This window comes from Neomonachus schauinslandi, chromosome 5, assembly GCF_002201575.2.
Source record: "Neomonachus schauinslandi chromosome 5, ASM220157v2, whole genome shotgun sequence".
In the NCBI taxonomy this organism is placed as follows: Eukaryota; Metazoa; Chordata; class Mammalia; order Carnivora; family Phocidae; genus Neomonachus; species Neomonachus schauinslandi.
In genome coordinates, this window is record NC_058407.1 from 117,369,452 (window position 1) to 117,383,800 (window position 14,349).

A 14,349-nucleotide genomic window follows, 5' to 3' on the forward strand; every position below is an offset into this window, starting at 1 on the left:
AAATGTCCTAGATAATTAATTACCTCTCTGACTTGGGAGAGTACTGAGTTTGGTAAAATAAAGGTAAGCCCTTTACACAATCCATCAGGGAACCAACAGACCAACACAAACAACCACAGTTAAGAATCAAGTCTGTTTTGCTTCCTTCTGCACTAGGAACCCACACCAAGAACTCAGATTGGTTCAAGACTCTGAGAATCAGCTATCTTTTTCCTGATTAAGTAATTGCCTGGTTTGAGTAGTTTGCATAGTTCAGATTGGGTTGATTCTGACTGTTTTTGCCAGATTATTTGCTTGTTTCTGTGAAGGGACAGGCCCTTGGAGTTCCCTACTCTATTTTTGCTGATGTCCATTACATTTAATTTTGACAAACATATTACTTTCATAGTTGGGGTTTTGGGGGGGGGCTGGCTTTTGTTGTTTGTTTGTTTGATTAGAATGACCATATACATCTTCTTTACAGAGGTCATCCAATTAAGATAATTCATGTCCAAGTTGCCAAGGAACTATATCACATGTAAAAGGAAAAGAATTCTGGCAATTGAACCCTGCAGATCTGATGTCAAAAGTGTTAAAGATAGCCAGTTCACCCATAGCCCTATCAATAAATTTTCTTTGCATGCCAGAGAGATAAAAGGCTAATCTAGTGAGTATGGGAGGTAAATGTTTTAACATTCAGGTCTCTCGTAGAAAGATGATGTGAAACGTTAGACGAGTTAACACATATCAGGATCTTTATCTTTAAAATTGCAGTTGAACATTCACATTGTAGTTATGTGGATGTTTTCCATATGGTTTATCAGATCAGTATGATTGTAACAATTGTTCTCACTGCCTTCCCACTGCCTCTTGTGAAGTGACTCAATCCACATCTACTAACTGAATCTAAAGAGTGAACATAGGGACCTCTGATTCTGATAAAACACTTTTGGGGTTTGAATTCTATTTTCATATATTTACCAACAGCATGAACTTGAGCAAGTTACTTAACCTCTCTCTGCCTCACTTATCTTATCAGAAAATGGGCCTAATAACAACTATAGTTACGTCATAGCTTTGTTATAAGGATGAAATAAGATTCTTTGAATAATTTAATAAAATTAAATACATAGGCTAGTTCGAGGTGAAGCTTATCTAGAGCATGTCTTTTAGATAGGGGAAACCTCAAGTTTTTCAGTTCTGTCCACTTAGGGTATAGCTAATTGGTGAAATAACCGTACTGGTCAGATTCTCAAGAGGAAAAAGTCAGGCAATATCTGTGTGTAGGCCAAGACACTCATTTTTCTTTAGTCAGGAGAGAATTGTCTGAATCTACAGCTGGGTGCAAAACAAAAACATGAGGTTGGGGAACAACATCCTAATATGTAATGATCTGGGGGACCAGGAGGATGGGCCAAGATAGTGGGAGACAAAGCTAAAAAGATTGGAAAAGACAGATGATGAAGGCACTTGGGAGTTACTGAAGGGTTTGAAATAGGAGAGCCATCTGGCTATATTTATATTTAGGGCACATATTGTGGCAGAAAAACGGAGAATTAGAATCAGCATGGCAAGACTGGAAGGAGGGAAATGCCTTAGGTGACTATAAGTTATTTTTATTTTTAAGTAAGTCATCAGTGTTCCGTAATGAGCATGCATTAATTTTGTAACACAAGAAAACACATAAGCTTTATTTTGTAAGAAATCTACTTTGGGAATTTTTCTATGATATAGTCCTAATTTAATAAAATCCAAAATTAAAGTCCCAATTAGAGAACAGTTATTCATTTGACACCTGACCTCTTCACTCAACAAAATGTCCATCACAAATTTTCAGTAAATGATCATCCTTTTCTACTTCATGTTACCTATTAAGTATAGGGAACACATCAATTCTATTTAGCAAATTAGAATGAAAATATTAACTGTATTATCTGCAAAATTTACTCTGCTAACTTTATATCTTCTCAGTCCTCTGTAAGTCACAAAAATACTCATACCTAAGTTGACATTTTTAACTAGAGTGACACCCTGGAGGAGTAAGCCCCAGAAAATTGATAATGAAAATAATGGTTCATAAAGAAAAGCTTGACAGACAAATTATAGTCTCATTTTGCTTCTCTCCAGCTCTATTTCTTTAACAACTATTTAATCCCAGGGACACAGATTTTTGTTCTGTTTTGTTTTGGTTTGGTTTTTTAGTCATTTGAACTTTTTCAATAAAGTAGTTTTAGGAGTTAACTGAACAAATTTTCAGCTATAAAACAAAATACAATTTAATAAACAATTTTATTATAATTTTGTACCACTGTGAACATGCTAGTTATTGGAATAATTTTTAAACTCAGTGGAGATAAAGTTTTAAACCCAATTTTACATCATGTTCTTTGTTATTATTATGTATTTTATGCTGGCCATGGAAAACCATGTTTTCTGAGTTTATCTGTACACACAGGATTCTATAGAATGTAATTTTAACATCCGCTTAATCCAACATACTCTTACTGAACTATTATGACTCTTGAAATATGTTTAAACTATATTAATAATAGTGGGCAAATTTATTTCTACAAACTAGACTGTGGAAACTGGACACCACTGAAAACACCCTTGGAAGTACTAAAAAAATGTTAAGTACAATATACACCACTACTTCTAATTACAGTTATTTTGGATAAATGCAAATGTAACAGCCTTCAAACAGGCATACTTTTGACATAGGAAATTGAGATTCCATAGGTTGTGGCTCAATGGTAAATTCAATATAAATAACAATGAAGAAACCACATATGGTAAGCCTGGGATTCAGAAATTGGCTTTAAGATTCTCAAATAAATAAAGACCTTCTTTGAAGGCACATGGATGTATTAATTTTTAATTTGTTTCTTTTTGATCTCTTAATTACCGAAAAAGATTTATTGGTTAATTTTAGGAAGGCAAGTGTTTGAAAAGTTTTGCCAAATACTGTCTTCTTTAAATGACTGTATGGTAATGAAAAGTTAAGAGGAGAGCCAAATTAGATTGAATAATTGTTCAGTCATGTGGGTCAGGCTAGTTGCATAGACTGGTTGTTAGACTGATTGCTCAAATTACATTGCCTGGGGTCCTGCACTTGGTTGGCTGTCTTCTCAGATCTTAACAAGGTTCTGGGAATTTCTTTTTCTGACAACGTTTGCTTTGTGTTTTTCCCCTCCCCCTACCACCTCCAGGATGCTTCATCTGCAGACATTAGAAAAGCATATCGTAAGCTTTCACTAACTTTGCATCCAGACAAGAATAAAGATGAAAATGCAGAAACTCAGTTTAGACAAGTAAGTGACGTTTGCTGTTATTATATATATTTTGCAACAAATTTATAAATAAATGTTTTCTAATAAAAATAGTAACTTATATGTAGAATATTTTTGTTTGAAAATGAGGTTGTAGTTGAGAAATAGAATGTCATGTTCACTCAATTTTTACAAAATATCACCATTTTTTGTATTAGAATCTCTAAATTCTTGGAGGGTCATAATTGTCATAATTTTCTTGTCTAAATTACAGCTTTTGCTTTTTAAAAGCACATTTTAACATAATTACTACTTTTGCATCTTTCACAAAGATTTATTTTGGTATCAAGCATTTTTTAATCTCTTAAGGTTCTACTAAAAATATAAAATGTTACATATAATTAAGATTGTATCTGTTCATTGTATATATGAGCACATAGGGTTTTCTGTTTGTGCATTATAGTGTGTTCACCTTCCTAAGTGATTTCTTATAGGCGAGAGTATTTTTATTTTAAAGTAATGCTTTTATTTTAGTTGGTGGCCATTTATGAAGTTTTAAAGGATGATGAACGAAGGCAAAGGTGAGTGTTCATTTCTGCTTTTGAATTAAGATGTTACAGTTTGATATCTCAGTTTATAAAGGAAGGAATTGTCTCACTAGACATTTATTATAAGTTAGTATTTTATTTTTGTTTCTTCCTATGTTTAGAGCAGAGTTAATGTCTATTGAAAATATTCACTAGGTTGATTCAGTACTTATACGCTTTAGAATCATGAGTTACAACATTACCAAGTCATAGCTCCATTAGATATGATTTAACATGAGTGTCTATGCTCCGGGAAATACAGATACCATTTGACTTCAAACAAATGCCCAGTCATTTTTGATATATCAGAAATATCTCCTATCTGTGCTTGGTGGTCTTTTTCTTTTTTCCCCTATTCCTTAAATGTTTTGGAATTAGGCTGTTAGTGATACTCACGTCATCACAATTTCTTGATGTTTCCTCACTCTCAGAATAAACCCTGATATTTGTGAGAGAACAGACTTATATAAGTCTGTAGAAAATAGGTGTGGAAGAAAAATATTTGTTTCTTTTTCCTGTTTCTTTTGCCTCCTTCCTTTCCCTTACTCTGCTCTGGTGATTCTGCATTTAAGTTAAACTTCGGAACGGAGGCAGCCCCCTCACTTCGAGACTTCTCTGTGCCCCTTTCAGAAGAGTAGTAATATATTTATGCGTAGTTTATAGTGCCAGTGACTTAAGAGGAGATTGCAGAAAGGCCCCTTTCTTCTACTCCTTCAGAATGTGTGGAATGTGTAGATACTATTGCATTGGGCTTCAGAGTTTCTTGAGTCAGACCCACAGTAAGAAGTATATTTGGCGGGGGTGGGGGGGGGGGGGGGGGAGCGGGGGGAAGCGTATTTCGCATCATGCCTCAGAACACACGTACACATACACATACTTGAAGCAAAAATTTCCCAAAACACTTTATAGTGTGTGATACAGACTGATATTTTCTATTCTAGACTAGTACAGACTAGTCTTTTCTTTAAAAAAAATAAATAAATTCTTCAGATATATTATGTGGAATTATTCTATATCCTAAAATGTTAGCTACTACTCTTCTTCTCATCTTAACTCTTTAATTTGAATACCTCAGTTTGTCAGATTGCAAAGCAAGGACTCGAGATATTCTCTGTAAGTGTTCTTTGCTTTATAACAAGGGCTGGCATTGGTCCAGATACCATAGCAGACATTCCTCTGGTTTGAGATAATCCATAGTGTTGAAAGAGTCCTAGAAGTGTGTTGAAAGAAGTGTTGGTCATTCTGTGCATATTTTCTAGTTGGTTTCTCTCACTGAGCCCCTAGTTTTATTTCACACATCAAGAATGTGTCTGTAAAGATAGCTTTATTTAGTCTCCCTATGTCTTTGGCATCAGATTTTGTCTTTTTGTTTGTTGTTATCTTAAAAGTCAGTAAACTTTGTAACAATTTCTTTCAGTTCCTGAAAAATCATTTATATCTTTACAGAACAAATCACTTCTTCTGTATAAAATGTTTCTTCATTAAGATAGATGTGTCTAACATTTTCTTTTTAGGATTCATTCCCTTCGCAATTTTTTTGCAGTGTTAGTAGAAAAAAAATGGATCTGACAGTTACAGAAACAGCTGTAGTATTTATACCCCTTGAGGCACAAGTAACTCTTTGGTAACTGGTTTTCCTTGAGGCAAAAATCTTAACTAATCAAGCTGAGAATCACTTCTCTAAAGCTTGAGCCTGAGGCCAGGTGACCTATGTGTATTTAAACATATAGGAGAAATGCACCCCTCCAGACAATTACCTAATGTTTCTAATTCCTTTAGGAAGAAAAACCCAGTAGTCATTTTTATCTTGTAAAGGAAGATTGTCTTATACTGGTATTAAAAAATGCTCTTTGGTATCACAATTATTTATTATAAATAGTCATTAAATAAGTACTTTTAAATGTGTAACCTCCCAGGAATTTGCAGTTTGGAAAATTGTCCTATATGTTTCTCTATTTCCCTTATGAGTAATTGTGTTTTCACTGAAATCAAGTGCATTCTTTAATTTTGGCAGGAAAAAGAATAGCAATGAAGTAGATAAAATAAACTGGATAACCTTTTTTTTTTCTTTTTGAGTAAAAGGCTAACAATTTTTAAACTGCCTTATTTAGGTATAATTTGCATACCATAGAAGTCAGCTATTTTAAGTGTACAAGTCAATGATTTTTAATAAATTTACAGAGTCATGCAAACACCACAATCCAGTTTTAGAACATTTCCATCACCTCCAAACATTCCCTCAAGCCCGTTTGCCCAGGCAATCCCCACTCTGATCCAAGACCCAAGCAATCACTGATCTCCTTTCTGTGTTTATAAATTTATCTTTTCTGGGCCTCTCCTATTAATGAAATCATGTAAAGTGTACTCTTTTGCATCTGGCTTCTTTCTATGATAATCTTTTTTGGGGCACATCCATATTGTAGCATATACCAGTAGTTAACTCTTTTTTATTGCTGAGTAATATTCCATATCATATACCGCCTTTGTTTATCTATTCATCAAGTAATAGACATTTTAGTTGTTTCCACTTTTGGGCTATGATGAGCAATGCTGCTATGAATATTCACACACAAGTCTTTGTGTGAACAGATTTTTTTCTTTATTTCTCTTGAATAGATTCCTAGGAGTGAGATTGTGAATAAACTTCTAAGCCTTTTTTTTTTCTCCCCAAAACATAGACTATAGTATGAAAATAACAAGTGTGTCTGGTTAGCGTTAGGAAGGCATAGCAGCCTTTTCTAAACTCCCAGGTAATTTGCTTATTTTGGGAATAGCAGCTCAGCTATATTCTGACATAAATTTCTGTACAAGTGCCCTAAGTGTTAGCTGAAGAAAGTACCAAGTAGATACTAGTCATTACATATATACACTAACTTGTGCTTTAGTAATATTAGTATATTACTTTTATTTAAAATCTATTATAAATTTTTAACCAGTATTATTTTGCTAACCCAGTTGTGCAACTTTAAATTTGGGGGGGGGCGTTTGTATATTTTATGGTACTATATTTGTAAAAGTTGAATTTTTTTTTTCGTTTACTAAATAAAATCACGTTTTATTTACAAATCCAGTGAAAAGTATAGTTATCTCAGCCTTAGTATGCTAAACATTTACAAATCCATTACCTCATTATTCTAAATTTGATTATAGGTATGTTTGAAGAAAAATAAACATTAACCTGAGAATAAGAAATCTTAGTACCTTCTCTAATTAGAAGATATAAGATACCTGTTATATGGAATATATAAAGTGCTCTATACCACAAGTTTTGGCATATATATACATTTTTAAAGGAGAGTAATATCGATTAATTTAGATGTGTTTCCTGTTTATGATCTTTGTGTAATTAATTTTTACTCTTGGGTTCAAAATGTGACCTAAATGGATGTTGTTGTTATTGTTTTAAACTAAAAATTCAAACTTTGTATGATGGAAATTCACAATTTAGGCAAATTCTAGAATTATTTAAATATTTGTTTTCATAATAGATACGTTTTCTATTTTAGTTTCATAGTTAGTTTTATATTTCAAAATATGAGGCTATTTTATATTTACATAAAATTTTTTCTGTTGGTAATTTAAATATTCTTAGATTTATTTGCTTTCCAATGTTTATATTAGGCTAAATATATTTGATAAATTAAGATTGTAGAATGAAACTCACTAATGATTATGTAACGGTTATTTTATGTTTATCATGTACATTTTAAGAAAATCAAACATATATTAAATCGTATGTTGAATGTGGTATTGATTAATCAGTGTTTTAATTTCCAAGATAATAGCCTTTATAATTCCGTCTCTTTTTGCATTAGTGATATTTTCATCACACATATTTACTTTTGTATTTTTTTATAACATAATGATACACGTGTACATTCTTAATCTAGTTTTAACAGATTATTCAGAGCAGTTTGTAAGAGCTGAATTACAGAACATTTTAAGTGTTATGTGTTAAAATATAGAAAAAGCAAAACACAGTGATGTTTTAAATTTTATGTGTTGTCAACACATTTTTTCTTAAATAACTGTGAATATAGTCTGTATATTTTAAGAAATATCTTTATTTTTCAGTGTTTCAAGAAAGCAGTGATTTATCTCTTAACAGCATATATTCTAAAAAAGTGAACTATAATAGAAGCTATCTTCCCTTAAAATGGCCAGTCGTGTGAGCCATAATGTTCATTGATAGTAAAATCAATAGAGCATTGATTCTAAGCTTAATCCTTGGAGACTGTTGTTTAGAGTGGCAGACATAGCTTAGTAAATATCTGGTTCTGTTTAATGTGTTCGATGCATGAGATTTTGCTGTCTTGAATTTGGCTGTACACTATATACAACTTGTATGTGGGGTAGAAACGAGTAGCTATTAATAGATACATGGCATTTCAACAATGATGATGATAAAATATGTGGGATGAGATTCATAGCTATGAGTTTAGTTATGTTTTCTTCCAATGCAGTTTATATTTAAAACAAATTTAATACTTATTAATGCTCTTGGGGAATTGTCACCATTTCCTGAGATGTCCTTTATTAATAACCACTTTTCATAAGTTATTTCATGGGACAGATTAGCTGGAAATAGTGATTTTTATATTCACCTCTTTCTCCCTGAACAAATCTGGAGTAGAATATAGATTTAGAATAAATTCAGGATTTAACACTCACTGGCCTTCATTCAAATGTTGTAATCCTGAAACCTTTTTGCCAATCCATTTCTAATTTAAACTGAGTCAGTTTATACAAAGATAAATTTAAACAAACTTTTGAGGACAGGAATGATAGTTTTTGATGAAATCATATTATTTTATCTTGATATTATAGTGTTCAAGAATTGCTATGCATATTTAAAAGAGAATATTTAACATCAAATTTTGTCTGGTCTAGCTACTACACAGCCATATTTTAATTTGTATACTCTTGTACACTACCCATTGCCTTTTAAGAGTTTAGTACTAATTAATGTCTTTTGCTTTGAACACTGGTTATTCTGATTTGCCATTATTATTAATAATCTAAGTTGATCTAAATGTTAGGTTTTCCAGATTTGCTAATAAAATATATTTTGAATTTGTAACCAATATTTTTCTACTGAAAAAAGAAGTTGCCCGTAATAAATCCTTTGCTTATTTTTTTTAAGCATATCTCCAAGGTATCAATTTAATAACTATCAAAGTAGCTACTGCAGTTGTTGCATTTAAATTGATTTACATGTCAAGACTGGCAGTTTAGCAGCTGCGCTATTATTCCTAGATCGGTCAATTTACTTGAGAAAAACCTACTACTGAGTTCTACTGACCTGCCTGACAATATAGGCCCTATTTCTATTCCTGTAATTAGGCCTGCGACTAACTCAGAATATTTTTAATTAAAATATTTTGGTCAATGTGTTGCACCAAATTAGGCCTTTCAGTGAAGATTTAATTCGAGAAATAGTGTGATTAGAATATTTAATGAGTTGTGTTCAATTAAGATTAACAGGTTGTGTGTTTTGAACATACAGTGTTTGTGTGTGACCATTTTGAGTTTTACAATCATAAATGTTACTCCTGATTTTTAACCTTAAAAATATTTGTCTTTGTAATGGTCTGACAGGTAAATTTCAGTTCAGTTGAAATTTTATTCTAAAGAAAGCTGATTTAAAATGCATTACTAGGAAAGCTTTTATTTGTTATGTTCTTTCCCTCCAGCAAAGCCAAAAATGAGGAAATTGCCACTTAAATGTTTACAAATAAACAGTTTTATTGAGAAATCTGACAGAAACACTGGTTGTTTCCCATCTCTTTCTAATTTGGAAACTTTTTATCCTTTAAAGGAATTTGAGCAATACAAAATTAAAAGGTACTCATAGGCTTCTAATCATGAAGAAGCTTTGATAAAATAATATATATAAATATTTCAACCTTGAACTGTAGTACAGGCTTGGAAATAATAGCACTGACTAGAAAAATTTATCCTGAATTCGATTCAATTAATATATAATTCATGGTAACAAACAGAGCTCTTATCTTGATTTTTCTTCCATTGAGATCTTTCCTTTTGTTGCTGACTTCTTTGGTGGGGTCTTTACCGCAGACTGTGATAGAGAGGTAGATTATATAGCTCCTTTAGTTTAGTTGTCATTCCAGAAGTCACATCATTGGGGTGCTGTTCAACACAAGGTCTAGTATCCACAGTATATCACTGTGTATCTTTTGGAAGGTTGTCTGTGACTGTACTATATACAGTGTTTTGAATTTATAGACCATTGTAATGCTAATAATCTACATAAATCTTACATATTTTGGAGAAGTTCTTTTCTCTTTCCTCTTTTTAAATATAGGCATAAATTAATTTTTTTGCTTTTATTTTAAACTTCCCATGAAAAACTGTTGTATTTGCTACTGTAGGTATGATGATATTCTGATCAATGGACTTCCAGATTGGCGACAGCCTGTATTCTACTACAGGCGGGTGAGAAAAATGAGCAATGCTGAGCTGGCATTACTTTTGTTCATTATTCTCACAGTGGGTCATTATGCTGTGGTTTGGTCAATCTACCTGGAAAAACAACTGGTAAGTATTGGTAATAAATCAAATGACCTACCCTTAATTTTATATGGAATTTCAGACATTTTATTTCTCAACTGATAAAAATTTCAATTTTTCTATATATACTCCTTATCCTAAAAGTTTTCTACTCAGTATTTAGTGTTTGGTGTGTTTCTAAGTTAAGAAGAACCCGTGACATAAGAAAAAAATCCTTCTTTTTTAAAATGTGGCATTTGAATTTGTGTCATAAGATTTTGTGAAGGCCCAAATATCTAGCTGATAGTTAGAAGGTAGAGTCACATTTTCTTAATTGTCACCTTCCAAACAGAAATATTTTTTATGTAAAAATGATTTGAGAAATTTTTGTGTCATATAAAGAATGTTTATTTTAAAAGGTTTTAACTAAATATAAGACTTGAAATGAGTATAATTTTATAATTTCAGAGATCACTTGGTAAAAAAATTATACTTTTCTTATTTTAACATACCATTACATAGTTTATTCAGCTCTGGATTTTTATTTATGTGCTAAAGATAATCAAACATATTTATCAGTATTCATATATTAGCATCTGTTTACTCATTCTTTTTGAAGTGACATTATTAAAGTTGGATGAATGAGAAAAAGTAAGTTGAATGCTTTCTCTTAGAAAACTTTGATTGCTATGGAGATACACATGACTGACAGTGCTGAACTTCATGTGTGTTTAAGGACTGGATGCCATGGCAACAGTTATTGTTAAAGATTGATGATTTTACTTAATCATGTTGGACCCTACATACATTTGCATAAATGTTCTTCTATAATGTTTACCCTTCACAGAAGACTCTTGATAACATTTGAAGAGTACATGTTAATGATAACCTGTAACCATAATTCTTTCCACATTAAGGATGAACTGCTTAGTAGAAAAAAAAGAGAAAAGAAAAAAAAGACAGGCAGCAAGAGTGTGGATGTATCAAAACTTGGTGCTTCAGAAAAAAATGAAAGGTGGGAGCATATAAAAATATTTTGTAATTTGAAACTGTTTTAAAATGTCTTTAATATTATTCAACTTAATATATATATATTCATTTCAGATATGTAGTATTTACATCTGTAGTAGGTTTTTTAAAAGATTAGTACTGTGCCATAGTTGATGAGATAAATCCTAATCTTAGGCAAAAGTTCCACAGGTTTTTTTGCCCTTGGAAAGTGTTAATATATATTTAAGTGATCAAACCCCCAAATTCTTGTCGTTTGAAATTTTTATACTGAACTTTAGAAATAAAGTATTCCTAGAAGAATCTATCACTTTAGTGTTTAGCTCAGAAGTGACAATATGTAGAAAGGCAGTGAAATGCAGTACACTCAAAGATACCATTTCTAATATCGATTCATAAAAAGAAATAAAGGGTTTAAATAGTTCACACAGCAGGGCAGGAACTGGATCAATGTGAGATGGAGATCAGAGACTATTCTGTCTGTCTTCTGTTCTGATGACATCAGTGAGTAATGCTTCAGTGAACTGCAAATGACATTAATTTTTATGTATTGGTTTGTTTATGCTACAGTCTTCATATCTGCTTGTCAGCACTTGGGAACACTCTGATGATGTTTAGTCTTTTATAGCTGAAGTAATCATAAGGTTTAAGAATTCATTTTGCAGAACTGATGAAAAGTCCAGGTTAGAAAGAGGGCTTTTGTTTCTTTATCTTTATAACTTGTTTAGGAGTCTCCTTCCCCAAAATCTTAGCTTAGATTCTCTTAGTTGCTATACATGTTGCATTTGTTGTAACTAATGTATTTCATGATAAAATACCTCAAATGTAGTGATAACTGTCATAAGGATTACATTAAAAAATTTCTTCGTACTTTTGTTGAAACAGGCATTCATAACAGAATTCGTGATCTTTATAAAAATACTTGTCTCCCACCTTTCTTTCTATATTTTGCTTCTTTGTTTTTGTTTTTGTGTTTTCCCCTTAGATTACTGACAAAACCACAATGGCATGATTTGCTTCCATGCAAGCTGGGAATTTGGTTTTGCCTTACACTAAAAGCATTGCCTCATCTAATCCAGGTAAAGTATACCTCTTTCATATAATATTAGATGCTTTCGTTTTAATTATTCATGAAATAATTTATGCCCATGTCTGCTATCTGAGTACTGATATACAGTGGATGCTTTATAATGCTGATTGAATTGATGTAAGTGTAAACCTATTTAGAATAGTTCTGAAATTATTTAGGTATCTATTCCTATAACTGTCTCTTACATTGCTTTTAGAACACCTTAGAATTCCAAGACATTAGAAAAAGGAAAAAAATACTATCATTAGGACAGGTGGAAGAGCAATAAAAATTTAATTCACTGTAATCATTTAAGGCGTATCCAGAAAAGAACAGGACTCAAAGAGCCTGTCACCCATTATTTTAATAGCATTTAAGAACACAGTATTAAAAAAAAAAAAACCTTTACATGAACATTTGTGTAATTATGCAAAAATTATATTGCTTTCCATTTTATTTGCAACTTAAAGAGGAGTGAGATATTTTATCTTATATTGGTAATCAGTTTCTGTTGCTAGTCAGTCTTGATCAAACAACAGAATGTGGGTCTATATCATATTATGGCAACTTCTCTTATTTTTTTAATATTCAACATACCAAAGCAGATTCTATTAAATTATTGCTTTGCTAATATTAATTATTATATCTGGTTAGAAAATTCCCAACACATAAACATAACATTTAAAAGTATATGTAATAGTTTGGGTGTACAAATTTTGAGGTTAAGTTGTAATTTTGGGGAGGAAGTGTTTCATTTCAGAAAATGTTTAGAAAAAAAAAGAGAGCCAGATAATTCCTACCCAATTCTACCCACTTCTTTTCACATATCAGAGTTGTTCTTCCTAATCATTTAAGACAATGAATCACTCCAACTTCTGCATTTTATTCTCTTTCTTCCTCGTATAATAAAAATTTTATGTTAGGAGGGAAAATGAAATAAAAATCACTAGTGTGTTTCTTTCTAGCCTTTGTGAAATTATTTACCAGTCTTCCTTCAAAATAGTTCATCTTAATAGTTATTGCTTACAGATTCATATATTTTGTTTATATCTAATAGAGAAAATTACAGTATTTTGGTAATTTAAAAGCTTTTGTTTATAAGTTGTTTTGCATATTATTTATTTAAATAAAAACCCACAATCCTTGTATGCTATGTATGTGTCTTAATAAGAGAGAGGTAAAGTATATTTACCATACCAGTGTGTATATGAGAAAATGTGGCCAAAAAATATTTTAGGACATGTATTTTCATGTTTTTTTAAGAGTGGGTTTTGGGTTTTGGGTTTTTTTGCTTTAGAATCTGCAATAGGCAAACCAGAGTGTAGATGAATTTATAGTCATGAGGCAGAGTAAATAGAATATCACATAAAATGTCAGTTGAAACACTTCTTTGTAATTTTAAACTAAGCCATTTGAAACAACATTTATTTGGTAAAATTAACATATTTCCTGGTTAGCATGCAGAGTGATTTGCAAAAATAGAACTAATATATTAAGATGGCTTAGATTTATAAGTTATTATTTTAAATTATCTCCCTGTGGTATCTAGAGCTAACATTGTGTTGTCTCACCATACATTTTTTTAAAGTTACAGAAATTAGGAATTTTACAAAAAAATTTTAGTCTCTTTAGAAACTCTGCTTTCTTAAACTGTTGGATTGGTTTGAATTTTAAAGTTTTTACTTACTTGGTGATACCTGTTGCTTTCAGTTTTGAGATGCTAGGCATTAGATTTTTAAAACCTTTGTAAATCTAACTTAAAAATTTTGCTGTAATTTGTTTCTTTCTGATAAATTCATTCCAAGAAGAAAAATAAGACAATTCTCCTTTTTTTTTTTAAGCAAATACTTGGTATTTTAATTCTGCTTCGAGGAAGTAAGATTTGTTTTTTTTTCATGTTCACTAACAAAATAATATAGTAGATTCT

The 14,349-nt window shown here is 31.4% G+C and overlaps 1 protein-coding gene across 2 annotated transcripts in view; it reads left to right on the forward strand.

Annotated features, from left to right (window-relative positions):
* DNAJC1 (DnaJ heat shock protein family (Hsp40) member C1) overlaps positions 1-14,349 on the forward strand; it is a 222,955-nt gene that overhangs the window by 68,284 nt on the left and 140,322 nt on the right. For both annotated transcript variants that reach the window (XM_021696797.1, XM_044915533.1), the window contains exons 2-6: positions 3,189-3,290; positions 3,783-3,829; positions 10,228-10,393; positions 11,263-11,360; positions 12,339-12,432. In XM_021696797.1, coding sequence (XP_021552472.1) covers positions 3,189-3,290; positions 3,783-3,829; positions 10,228-10,393; positions 11,263-11,360; positions 12,339-12,432 — 507 coding nt within the window. The remainder of the gene's footprint in view (positions 1-3,188; positions 3,291-3,782; positions 3,830-10,227; positions 10,394-11,262; positions 11,361-12,338; positions 12,433-14,349) is intronic.